This window comes from Mus musculus, chromosome 10, assembly GCF_000001635.26.
Source record: "Mus musculus strain C57BL/6J chromosome 10, GRCm38.p6 C57BL/6J".
Taxonomy (NCBI): domain Eukaryota; kingdom Metazoa; phylum Chordata; class Mammalia; order Rodentia; family Muridae; genus Mus; species Mus musculus.
Window position 1 is genome coordinate 107,557,208 of NC_000076.6, and position 13,974 is coordinate 107,571,181.

Below are 13,974 nucleotides of genomic sequence, written 5' to 3' on the forward strand. Positions count from 1 at the left end.
CCAGAACTTTTATCATGAATGGGTGTTGGATCTTGTCAAATGCTTTTTCTGCATCTAACGAGATGATCATGTGGTTTTTGTCTTTGAGTTTGTTTATATAATGGATTACATTGATGGATTTTCGTATATTAAACCATCCCTGCATCCCTGGAATAAAACCTACTTGGTCAGGATGGATGATTGCTTTAATGTGTTCTTGGATTCGGTTAGCGAGAATTTTATTAAGGATTTTTGCATCGATGTTCATAAGAGAAATTGGTCTGAAGTTCTCTATCTTTGTTGGATCTTTCTGTGGTTTAGGTATCAGAGTAATAGTGGCTTCATAAAATGAGTTGGGTAGAATACCTTCTACTTCTATCTTGTGAAAAAGTTTGTGCAGAACTGGAGTTAGATCTTCTTTGAAGGTCTGATAGAACTCTGCACTAAACCCATCTGGTCCTGGGCTTTTTTTGGCTGGGAGACTATTAATAACTGCTTCTATTTCTTTAGGGGATATGGGACTGTTTAGAAGGTCAACTTGATCCTGATTCAACTTTGGTACCTGGTATCTGTCCAGAAATTTGTCCATTTCGTCCAGGTTTTCCAGTTTTGTTGAGTATAGCCTTTTGTAGAAGGATCTGATGGTGTTTTGGATTTCTTCAGGATCTGTTGTTATGTCTCCCTTTTCATTTCTGATTTTGTTAATTAGGATTTTGTCCCTGTGCCCTTTAGTGAGTCTAGCTAAGGGTTTATCTATCTTGTTGATTTTCTCAAAGAACCAACTCCTCGTTTGGTTAATTCTTTGAATAGTTCTTCTTGTTTCCACTTGGTTGATTTCACCCCTGAGTTTGATTATTTCCTGCCGTCTACTGCTCTTGGGTGAATTTGCTTCCTTTTTTTCTAGAGCTTTTAGATGTGTTGTCAAGCTGCTAGTATGTGCTCTCTCCCGTTTTTTCTTGAAGGCACTCATAGCTATGAGTTTCCCTCTTAGAAATGCTTTCATTGTGTCCCAAAGGTTTGGGTACGTTGTGGCTTCATTTTCATTAAACTCTAAAAAGTCTTTAATTTCTTTCTTTATTCCTTCCTTGACCAAGGTATCATTGAGAAGAGTGTTGTTCAGTTTCCATGTGAATGTTGGCTTTCTGATATTTATTTTGTTATTGAAGATCAGCCTTAGTGCATGGTGATCTGATAGGATACATGGGACAATTTCAATATTTTTGAATCTGTTGAGGCCTGATTTGTGACCTATTATGTGGTCAATTTTGGAGAAGGTACCATGAGGTGCTGAGAAGAAGGTATATCCTTTTGTTTTAGGATAAAATGTTCTGTAGATATCTGTCAGATCCATTTGTTTCATCACTTCTGTTAGTTTCAGTGTGTCCCTGTTTAGTTTCTGTTTCCATGATCTGTCCATTGGTGAAAGTGGTGTGTTGAAGTCTCCCACTATTATTGTGTGAGGCGCAATGTGTGCTTTGAGCTTTACTAAAGTTTCTTTAGTGAATGTGGCTGCTCTTGTATTTGGAGCATAGATATTCAGAATTGAGAGTTCCTCTTGGAGGATTTTACCTTTGATGAGAATGAAGTGTCCCTCCTTGTCTTTTTTGATGACTTTGGGTTGGAAGTCAATCTTATCAGATATTAGGATGGCTACTCCTGCTTGTTTCTTCATACCATTTGCTTGGAAAATTGTTTTCCAGCCTTTCATTCTGAGGTAGTGTCTATCTTTTTCTCTGAGATGAGTTTCCTGTAAGCAGCAAAATGTTGGGTCTTGTTTGTGTAGCCAGTTTGTTAGTCTATGTCTTTTTATTGGCGAGTTGAGACCATTGATGTTAAGAGATATTAAGGAAAAGTAATTGTTGCTTCCTGTTATTTTAGTTGTTAAAGGTGGCATTGTGTTCTTGTGGCTGTCTTCTTTTAGGTTTGTTGAGGGATTACCTTCTTGTTTTTTCTAGGGTGTTGTTCCCGTTCTTGTATTGGTTTTTTTCTGTTATTATCCTTTGAAGGGCTGGATTCGTGGAGAGATAATGCGTGAATTTGGTTTTGTCGTGGAATACTTTGGTTTCTCCCTCTATGATAATTGAGAGTTTGGCTGGGTATAGTAGCCTGGGCTGCAGTTTGTGTTCTCTTAGTGTCTGTATAACATCTGTCCAGGCTCTTCTGGCTTTCATAGTCTCTGGTGAAAAATCTGGTGTAATTCTGATAGGCTTGCCTTTATATGTTACTTGACCTTTTTCCCTTACTGCTTTTAGTATTCTATCTTTATTTAGTGCATTTGATGTTCTGATTATTATGTGTCGGGAGGAATTTCTTTTCTGGTCCAGTCTATTTGGAGTTCTGTAGGCTTCTTGTATGTTCATATGCATCTCATTCTTTAGATTTGGGAAGTTTTCTTCAATAATTTTGTTGAAGATGTTTGCTGGACCTTTGAGTTGAAAATCTTCATTCTCATCCACTCCTATTATCCGTACGTTTGGTCTTCTTATTGTGTCCTGGATTTCCTGGATATTTTGAGTTAGGATCTTTTTGCATTTTCCATTTTCTTTGATTGTTGTGCCGATGTTCTCTATGGAATCTTCTGCACCTGAGATTCTCTCTTCCATCTCTTGTATTCTGTTGCTGATGCTCAAATCTATGGTTCCAGATTTCTTTCCTAGGGTTTCTATCTCTAGTGTTGCCTCGCTTTGAGTTTTCTTTATTGTGTCTACTTCCCTTTTTAGGTCTAGTATGGTTTTGTTCATTTCCATCACCTGTTTGTATGTTTTTTCCTCTTTTTCTGTAAGGACTTCTACCTGTTTGATTGTGTTTTCCTGTTTTTCTTTAAGGACTTGTAACTCTTTAGCAGTGTTCTCCTGTATTTCTTTAAGTGATTTATTAAAGTCCTTCTTGATGTCCTCTACCATCATCATGAGATATGCTTTTAAATCTAGGTCTAGGTTCTCAGGTGTGTTGGGGTTCCCTGGACTGGGCGAAGTGGGTGTGCTGGGTTCTGGTGATGGTGAGTGGTCTTGGTTCCTGTTAGTAAGATTCCTCCGTTTACCTTTCGCCATCTGGTAATCTCTGGAGTTAGTAGTTATAGTTGACTCTGTTTAGAGATTGTTCTTCTGGTGATTCTGTTACCGTCTATCAGCAGACCTGGGAGACAGATTCTCTCCTCTGAGTTTCAGTGCTCAGAGCACTCTCTGCTGGCAAGCTCTCTTACAGGGAAGGTGCTCAGATATCTTGTATTTGGACCTCCTCCTGGCCGAAGAAGAAGGCCCAAAACAGGACCTTTCTCAGACACTGTGTTGCTTTGGCAGTTCCCAGGTGGTACAGACTCTCACCTAAGCAGACTAAATTCCTAAGTTCCTTGGAGTCCCGGGACCAAGATGGCGACCGCTGCTGCTGTGGCTTAGGCAGCCTCCCCAGCCGGGTGGGCACCTGTCCTCCGGTCCGGAAGGTGGCCGGCTGTCCCCGGCCCACACAGGGTGCTGCCTCAGCGCCTCTGTGCTTCTGCCTGTTCCAGAAGCTGTCAGGTTCTCTGGCGCACCCTCTCACCTGTTCAGACTAATTTCCTAAGTTCGGCGGGTCTCGGACCAAGATGGCGACCGCTGCTGCTGTGCATAAGGGAAGATTTTATAACATAAACTCTAGAGTTTACACACAAATGGGAAAGTAAAAAGAATGGAAATTAATATTTTTAATTCCATTACTATTAGAACAATGATTTTCTGTGATATAGAAATAAAATATATCTGAAATATGATTTTGCTCTTACAGGTGTTAATGGATAATGTGATATATAGATAAAATGGCATGAAGCAGGAAAATCAGTGAAAAGTCACAGCCAAAGATGGCCACCCTTGAATTATAAGTACTCAGTAATACAGATCTGGTAGAGACTTGGCTCAAATTTCTATGACTCAAAACCTCTCTGTAGCTGCCAAGATAGTCATTCCCAGAATAAAAAGTCAAAAGAAAAACCATAGTTTTCTGGGTATGTTGGATGTAAAGAAGAAAATGGTTATGGTCTGAGAAGACACCTTTTAGGAAAGCATCATCAGCACAGAGGTTCAAGGTCAGTAAAGTGACCTCAGTAATGTTTTCTCTGTGGTTAACATTTTTTTTTCTGATTTACTGTATTAACTTCTAAAGATCTGTTTACTGCGGATTTTTGAGGGTCAACAAAGATGCTTCAAAACAAAACAAAATGAAAAAAAAATGGTCATAAAGAATTCTTGTGAACGTCTTGCAATTCACATCAGGAAGGCAGAAGAATTCCACTACGTTTTTCCAGCAGTTCAAATTGATGTCACTGAGATATTTGCTATTCCCTCATAAACATTGAGAAAGAGTATGGCTGGCCTGTCCTTGTGGAAGAGACAAAGGATCAAAAGAAAAGAATACAGAAAGGAAGAGCCAACCACTGAAATTCAGGTAGTCTGTAGGGGAAGAGAAGACCTACCTTCCTTCCTTCCTTCCTTCCCTCCCTCCCTCCTTCCCTCCCTCCCTCCCTCCCTCCCTCCCTCCCTCCCTCCCTCCCTCCCTTTCTTTCTCTTTTTAGATTTAATTTTATTTATATGAGTACACTGTAGCTGTCTTCAGACACACCAGAAGAGGGCATCAGATTCCATTAAGATGGTCATGAGCCAGCACATGTGGTTGCTGAAAGTTGAACTCAGGACCTTTGGAAGAGCAGTCAGAGCTCTTAACCACTAAGCCTTCTCTAGAGCATGAGCCCTAGAGGCCCAGGAGGTGAACTGAGATGTTGAGGCTGTAGTGTTCGCCTGATAGGTTTTACAGTGGAGGCTGTTTTGGGAATCTATTGTTCTCTTACATACAGTGTTGCTTATGTAAAATAAAGAAAAAACAGCCCAACTGTGTTCTAGATATTATAAAATTCTACATATAAGCTTCTAAAGTTTCATCCTTTGTAAATGAAAAGAGATTACATTAGAATATAAACAACAATCAATATCTAAAAGTTAAGAAGTTATCTCACAAAGCAAATGTCCTTACATTTAATATTGAATAATTTTTATTTCCCTAGGGTTTTGGAGACCCTCCCTAGGCAGCACATCTTCTAGACAGGTGAACAATAAGGCTTACAACGCAGATCTATTAGGTAAAGGCCAACTTTGATAGGTAGTAACCACAAATTATGTTTGATGTTCAAGATTTTAATGTCATCTTGTAAAAATTAATTACAACTTTTAAAATGTCAACAGGGTTTTGGCAGGACCTTGCAACAACAACATGACAGCCTTTATTAAGAATTTGGGGAATTATATTAAACAAGTTTTTAAAATATGCTAGTACCGTGAACAGTGTAGATTTAAAAAAAAATGTGTAGACTTATTGTTTAAAAAGCACTTAAAAAGTTAGGTACTTTGATATAATTCAGCACACACATTGATAGTTCTCTTTCTAAAGGTGATATGCTTTTATTTTGCATAGTCTCTTAAGTCTGAATAGGTTTAAACATGTAAATCCCCTATACAGTTTTGAAATTTATGTAATTTTATGCTGAAATAAGAAACTGTGAACAAAACTCTCACAAATGATAAAAACAAAAGCAAATTTGTAGAAGTATAATCAAATTAGACAACCAATAACTATTTGTGGACACTTCGAAAAAAACAAGTTGGAGAAAGTATTCTATGAGAATTATGAAACAAAATGTTGAAGGTTTAATGAGGTAAACTAATTCATCTCAGGAAAATAAAGAAGTCTCCTTTGAGTGTCATAGTCCGAGCTCGGTTCATACTGAACCCAAAATGCTAGGAAGATTAAGGGAGTCTGTGTGAGCAGCGAGAAGTGTGTAGAAGACGGAGGTTAGCCTTTGAAAGAAGATCTCTGTGACCTGTGTAAACTGGAGCCCCGCAAACACTTCCAACAAGCATGGGGTCAGAAGAGGGTCATGGCTCCGGGCCCTCTGAACCTCTGCTGGCTCAGGGGAGTGTGCTCACCGCGTTAATCTCTCGTCCTTCAGCTCCAAGTCTGCCACCGTGATGAGCTGATCCAGCTTGAATTTAGTGTCAATAATCTCTGCGTCCCGAGGAGAGTACGTACCACCTTCCTTCTGCTTCTGTCTGATTCTGAAACCAGAGAGCCGCACAGTGAGTGCAGGCACTACCGTGAAAGCGCCTGGTAGATGGGGTTGGCATCTTTTCTTTTGTTAAAGTAAAGCCATTCAGACAAATATTTCTTTCCTTGGATGTGACCTGCCCCTACTCCCTTTAGCTGCTTCCTCATTTAATCACAAAAAGGAAAAAGGAAATGGAAATAGCTGAGGAAAATGAATATCGGTGTTCGAAATCAATGCGTCATTGTTTCTTATAATGGAAAACTTTACGTGTAACAAATATGGAAATTGGTTTTTTAAATTATCTTATTTAATTTTTATGGATATAGGAGGAATAAAATACTATCTCTAATTTATGATCAGAAAAGTCAGGGTTCGGTTCAAAATTGGTTAATTCAATCCTGAAAACCTAACAATTTTTTTATTAATTATTAAGACAGCTCCTTTTATAGTTCTGGCTGGTCTGGAACTCTCTAGTTAAACCTGGCTGACTTTGAACTCATAGAAACTCTCTTGTCTCTGCCTCCAGAATAATGGGATTAAAGGAATGAGCTATTAAACCTGGCCCCAATGAGTTTTTTTATTTAAGGCCCCTATCTACTCACTTCTCCAAGGTGTAGTATAACATATAGCAAGGCACTATTTTGGCTCTGCATCAATCATTAATACTTTACATGTGTTATCTATGATAAACATCGATGTCTAGCATGATTTTGAGAACATAAAATGTGACGCCGTCCTCCAAAATACTACACAGTTGAGTATGTCCAAAATGCATATAAAACACAGAAAAGTATTGAAGCTAAACTCAGGAGGCAGTCCTTGATTCCTTGGTGAAGCATTTTAAGGGATTACAGTTATTAGCATTCAGAGGGCAAGCCCACTTTGACTTAGGTGCTCTGCAGCCAGATGGGGAGAGAGCACATATAGACAGACTGATTCAAAGCAAGGTGTCAGAAATCATAAGGCTTGATATTCACCTGAGAACAGATCCCCTTTGGCTGGATAAAGATACTGACTGGGAGGCAGTGCTGAACAAGGAGAGCCCTTCCATTCCCTACAGGGCTCACCAGAAAACAAATGCCAGAAGTCAAACGTGCACTTAGAGCAAACAATGATTTGAACACTGAACATGCGCACTTCTGATTGCTAAGACCCATATATCATACAATACTCTTTCTGCATTTTCCTGTTGGTAGAGGCCACCGCTTTGCGCTGAGGTCATTCTGATTATTTACCAAAACGCTTACTAAAATGTAAGTTCTTTTTAATTGTCTAGAATAGTGACTTTCTCCAGCTATCTTCTGGCAGAATCTGAAAACAGTATGGGACACAGGGAAGATGTCTTCTAAGAGATACTTTCAGATCATACACTCAAAGGCTGACCTAAGAGACTCAAGATAAAAAGGATGGAGCATGGTGTCTAAACTACAGGGATCGCCTTAGAGCTATTTAGAAAACTAGTAGAAAAAAAATATATATTTATAGTGACTCTGAGTAGGTTTACTTTGTTGTCTCTAAATTTGTCCTCTGTGATAACTGAATGGTCCCTAATTTCATTTCTTCTTTGTCACCCACTGGAATGCTAGGCTTTGTCCATAGGAGCACTATAGTAGAGTGACATCAGGGAGTTGCTGTCTTTCTGGGCTCTGGTAGTGTTTTGTTTAAATCTATCTATCTATCTATCTATCTATCTATCTATCTATCTATCTATCTATCTATCTATCTATCTATCTACCTATCTATCTATCTATCTATCTATCTATCTATCTATCTATCTATCTATCTATCTATCTATCTATCTATCTACTTACCTACCTACCTAGACAGGGTCTCATGTTATAACCCTGTCTGACCTAGAATTCACTATGTAGATCAGGTAGGCCTTGAACTCATGGAGATCCACCCGCTTCTCCCTCCAGATTAAAGGAGTGCATCCACATATCTGACTGGTACTGACACTCTAATATTACATGTGGGTCCTCCAGCAACACACCTAAGGAGTTCTTATTGCCTCTCTGCCCATTTCCTTAGCCAAAAATTACACAAAATCCCAATCTTCCCAAACCATTCTGTATAAATGAGATGTATCTACAAGCAAATGTAACCTCCTACCCTCCAATAAGGATGGGTGACTTCTGCAAACAGTGGCTTTCTCTCTGTCATGCCTCGCTTGACAGTGAGAGGTTGTATGTGCCTGTAATAGCCATTCCATGACTATGTTGGGAGATTTCCTTGGCTCTTAGCTCTCTTACTGTCTCCTCTTTCTAATCTAATGATACTGGTTACTTGGATGCATCCTTGGCTCTGATCCCTTTAAGTTCTCCTTTATTCCTGTTCTCCTCAGCATTTATATCAAAACTTTTCCTATCAAAATATCAGGATTGACTTCTTTAAGGCTAGATCAGTTCAATTCCGAATGTATGTATACTGTGAAACATCAGAGTATGTATTCTAGATAGGTTGGAGTATTCCACAAATTGAAGAAAAACAAAACAAAAGCATTTCCCACTGTTGTAACTGTGTTGCTGTTTCTTGATTGGTCTATGAGAGATGTAAAGCACCCAGAGCATTCTGGGACATCTCTTACCTTGCAAATGCAAAAATAGCTGTTCCAAGGAGGATGATTGAGAGGATACACAAAGTGACTGACAGTATGATCTCCACGGTTCTTTCTGAAAGTCCTTCACCTGAGAATGAGTGAAACATGATCACTAACAGGGCCCTGGGGTTCCATCTTGCATCTCAAACCACAGACACTATGTCTTGGCATATCACCTAAGAGACCCAGCATAACAAATTAAATTTGCCTCCTTCTCCTGTTCCCACTCCTCCTCCTCTTCCTCCTTCCTTTCCTCTTCCTTTTAGTTTGGGTGTTCGGTCCTTACGTTTTCCCCATATAAACTTTATTCCCCTCTGAGCTCATTCAGCCTTGTCCTTTAAGTTTCCACTTATATGATAAATGACTTATTTTATATGATAAATGATTTTATATGATAAATAACTTATTTTATTTTTACTAGTAAACTTCAGTCTTCTCTGTGTAATTACCTGCCAGATATTTTTTTACTTGGAATTATGGGTATAATTTAAAATGTGTATGTCCAAAATGTGATATTTTCTATTTTCTACTGATTCCTACTCTCAGTTGAGGAAAACTCCATTACTCTAGTTGTGCTGGTCAAACAGAAACCTTAGAGTCACATTTTGAATCTCTCTTTGCTAGGTTACTGCCCATTGGTACTAGCCTTAATATATTATGCATAAATATATATTATGTATATACAGATGATCTTTACTAAGTGAAACCACAATCTCTTATAGATGCAAGAATTTCAATGTGAGAAAAGAACAAAATGTTTAAAGAACAAACTAAGTTCCAAGTATAGTTGGAATGGAATGACAGCCTTATATGAGTGCTAGGCACTTAGCTCTTCTCCTCTACAGTGTAGCAAGGCACTTTTTAAGCCACTAAACCTTTTCTATGGCCCCTGATCATCTCATATCTTGCAAGGGATTGCTCAACCATCTCTGAATGAATTATTGTAAAATAAATGCATTTGTCTCTTTAACTCATATAGAAAAGTTCACACTCATAGACGTTATTTGGGGAAAATTTTAACTCATGTGACTATAAATAGTCTCAGTTCTATGTCTGAAATATAGGCAAAGATTAAAGCTTTATCTTTTTCTGCTAGATTGTTGATTATACAATGTTATCAGGTTTCTGCAGCTATTGATTTTCATGGTCTAGCTGAGTGAATACTGAGTTTTAAATAGTCATCAGAGTTTCACAGTCTTTAGTATACCCAGCTTCATTTAAAGGATGCTAGAAGACCAAGTATCCCATTGGATACTAAGTACACCTTCTTATTTCCTAAAATATCAGTGTTTTGGTTTATAATTTTAAGATGATACATGTAATATTCTTGCCAAAGGAAGACAGAAGAGGAATCTTGTTGATCAGGTGATAGTGAGACACAGCCTTAGAACTCAGTTTTCCTAGACCACAAAGTGAAATTTCAGACTAGATTACCATTTCAAAGCACTGACCCAAGTGAGGAAATGACATATAATATATTAATAAACAACATGTCATCCTGTGAGTGCATGTATTGCAAAAGTGCCCTCAGGAGGGGACACAGTGTACCATGATAGTCGGGTATGCTTTCTGAATCACTTCTGTTCATGAGTGAGGTCATTTCTCCAAACTCTGTCATACAAAGTGACATTCTTTTACATGACTTCCCTCATGATACTCACAGGCCACTTCTTCACTAGACTTACTGTCTGCTAATTACAGTATCTTGTTTGTCTGGTATATTCCAGTACTGTAATTTAGAAAAGTACAATAAAAAGCACTCATTTTTCCCAACTATTACCTTCTGACTGGAATTATTCTGTCTAAGCTCCTAGAGCTAATATATGTCCTTTGTTTCTTATTAAACTACTAGTCTTTTGGGATATTAAAAAACAGTATGAGGAGTTAACTGAAAGTTAACTTTATTACATTATTATTTTTAAAGTGCCTTGGTGTGTATGTGTATGTGAGTATGTGTATGTGTGTGTGTATATGTGTGTGTGTGTGTGTGTGTGTGTGTGTGTGTGTGTGTGTACACACGAGTATGTGAAGGCAAGCTAGTGGAAGTAGAACAACTTCTGGGATTTGGCCCTTTCCTTTGAGTATGAGTTGTGAATCACATTCAGGCAGCCAGGCTGGGACAGTAAGCTATTACACTCAGACTTATTTTGCCAACATTAATTTAAATGTACATACAGTGGCATTATTATAAAGCTCAAAATAGGTACTGCCCTAATGGTCAGCCATTTCATTTAAAAATAAGCATGTCTTGAAATGATCTACAAGACCATTTCCCTCCAGGAGATAAACAGTGCTTACTAGACTATGAGAAAGGGATGGGGGAGGATTTATTCATTGTTAAAATAATTAAAAGCCAGTGTCAAAACATACCTCCACAACATGTTTATTAATGAGATGGTGACCTTAAAACTCAAGACAAGATGGTAAGAAGAGAGAAAAGCTAGAAATAACTTTAAACATTCAGAAGAGAAGGTGGCCCAGGGCCACAAGTAGAGGCATCCAACCACATTGAAATTGGAGGCAGCTTCAGGACATAGTGATGTTTTCCAATAGTGTAGGACAGTGGTTAACAGGACACCGCCCAGAGTCATGCTGCCTGGATCTGAAAGCTGATCCTGCCATGTCTTCACTGCGTAAAACCCACTGCACTAGGTTTCTCACTGATGAGTTAGTATTACCTGTAGGAATGCAAGCTATGAAATGGACACAGGGCTTCATTTCTAAAGCTACCTCCCAGTTTTGAATTTGTGTGGCAGTGACAGGTGTCTTTGTTAGTAATCATTTCATATTCGTACACTCGTTTCCTAATCCGAACTAATCTCCCAGTTGATTTATGAAGTACGTTTTAGCACTGTCACTGTAGAAATAGGATTTTTAGAAATTAAATACGCTGGGCATTTTCACAGCTATCGAGGTTATCTAAATTCAGCACATACTAAAAGCATCTGAAATATTTCAGTCTGACGGTACAGTTTGTGGGGTTCACCCCATATTAATACTGTCTTACTAACTAGATAAACGTCCCCTTTACTTCACCACTATCTTGGAAGAATGTGATAAGTCATAGTAACACATATTCTCTCTCCCTCTCCTTCTCCCTCCTCCTCTCCCCTTTCCTGTCCCTGTCCTTCTCCCTGTCCCTGGTCCCTCCCTCCTCTCTCTTTCACACACACACACACACACACACACACATACACACACACACACACACACACCTACATCCATCACTTCCCTTTTCTCTTTCTCAGCCTGATTACAATGGGGACATTCTTTCCATAGTAATTAAATGAGAAGTGTTACAACAAAAATAAAACCATCAGAGATTGCCTTTGCTGTGCAGTTTGGCATCTCATCTTACACTGCTTTAACAAGGCCTCTGAAAGGTAACTGCTTTAACAAGGCCTCTGAAAGGTACAGACAGGGACGTCTGGTTTTCAAGTTACAGAAACCTTCTGCAATTAAACCTCCCCCCCAAAATACAGTCTACAAGCAGTGTCCACGAACTCGTGTGTCTTAGGAAGGCTTAAAAGGCCTGAAAGCTCATGCCCCCCATGAGAATGGGGGTGGTGGTGCTAATGTTCAATCTAAAGTAAAAACAAAAATCAAATAACTGTAATTAAAGTGACATACGTCGTTTCCCATTTACCAGTGCAGGCCATAAAGATCCTCTTCAAGGTCAGCTTTTCACTAAATTATAACCACTTCTAGTTAGTTGGTACAAGATGCACTTTATCTTGCTCCTTTAAATCCTATATGCTAACCCATGAAGGGTCCAACTGCTACCAGCATGAACTGCCAAAGCACCATGATTGGATAAACTGGATGGGACTATGCCCTCATTCCACTGAAGCCCAGGATTGCATTCACGCATATGCCTTCGGCAGGCTTGTCAACAGTGTTGAGTTCCACTAGTGTGCTGCGATGATGTCATCTGTCCTGATGCATGGCATCACTGAGACAAAAAATGACTCAGTCTCCCTTTGTCATTATCTGGTTACACAAAGGCATTATTGCGAGTACATGTCTCTTCGTTTGCCCCAAGTTGCACAGTGATGAGTTCCATCTGTGGGCCTCTTCTCATTACTGAAACAATCAATATTATTTCTTTTTTGAGTCCTTCTACTTTATCATCTTTGCCATGCTCTTTTGCCAAGAGTACTTTATTTCATTCCATGGCCTCTACTAATATCTTCTCTTTCATCTGTCCCTATTTTAATAGATACTTAAACATTATGGGGCAAACGCCAATTATAAAACCACTGCGCATCAGGAGGAAGCCCCTAAAAGGTTAGTCTAAGAGAGAGTCCCCAAAGGCTGTCTTTACATCACTGATATAGGAATATCACATTGCACTTTGAGAATTTAGTTAATAGGACCATGGAAGCCTCTTCGTTTATTAGCAGCCCATTGGTTCTCTGTTTGCTTTGTTCAGCCTATGTCCGGCTGGCCCCTTCTTCTGTGGCCTTTATGGCAGCCTGACCTTCTTTCATTCCACACCATTCACATGCCACAGGCCTCCTCCATCTACAGAGCATGTAGCCGTTAGTGTCTGGAGGATTTGGTGGTAGCTGTCATGTCTCCAGTAGACAAAAAAATCAGTATGGGTTTCTGAAAGTGGTGCTTACAGCTCCCTCGCTTGGTTGTAAATAGAGGGAATTAAAAGAAAGCCATTGTTGAAAAGTACCTTGAAACTGTGTTCTAGATGATGCTCGCTCTGGAAAAGTGTGAGTAGCCACGTTCTCAGACTATGTGGCTCCTGGTTTCTGACTATCTCCCTTCTTAGGGCAGTTCTCATCTTGTCACTCTGATGTCCTAACTTTCCCTCTCACTCAAATGATTGAGCCTGGTCTTCAATTGATAATCTACACAAACCCATCTGTCTAGTAACAGGCTAGGTACATGACACCCAGACAGCAACCATTTCTCCTCCCCGCTCTTCTCTATAAAATATTATCTCCTGAAGGTACTTGAGTTCTTTCTGTCTTTTATCTTCCATTAGGAAATATACCAGAACAAGCACTACTTAACGGCAGGAATTGCTGACAAATTCTGATCATCTTGCTGACAACAGAACACATATTTTGCTATCAGCAGTTAAATGAGGAAATATTTCACAATTACAAAACCACAAGTCAAATCAGCCTGTCTCAAAATTACATTTATTGGGTACAATTAGCCAAGACAATTATTTTAGGTCAATGCTTTAACATAAGAGATTTGTTATTCAAACAAACCTGTATGTAACACACCTTTGGACTCTATTCTTAAGTATGTATTTTTTTCCTATGTAGACATGACAGCGGCTGGTTCTTTACCCAGCTAATACCTC

At 39.1% G+C, this 13,974-nt stretch overlaps 1 protein-coding gene and 1 long non-coding RNA gene across 5 annotated transcripts in view; one reads left to right on the forward strand and one right to left on the reverse strand.

The window, feature by feature from the left end:
* Gm36177 overlaps positions 1 to 13,974 on the forward strand; it is a 164,136-nt gene that overhangs the window by 61,940 nt on the left and 88,222 nt on the right. The gene's annotated exons all lie outside the window — the stretch shown is intronic.
* Positions 1 to 13,974, reverse strand: part of Ptprq (protein tyrosine phosphatase, receptor type, Q) — a 205,736-nt gene that overhangs the window by 42,845 nt on the left and 148,917 nt on the right. For all 4 annotated transcript variants that reach the window (NM_001081432.2, NM_001370987.1, XM_017313938.2 and 1 more), the window contains 2 exons: positions 8,634 to 8,733; positions 5,928 to 6,056 (listed from right to left, as the gene is read on the reverse strand). In NM_001081432.2, the coding sequence (NP_001074901.1) occupies positions 5,928 to 6,056; positions 8,634 to 8,733 (229 nt within the window). The remainder of the gene's footprint in view (positions 1 to 5,927; positions 6,057 to 8,633; positions 8,734 to 13,974) is intronic.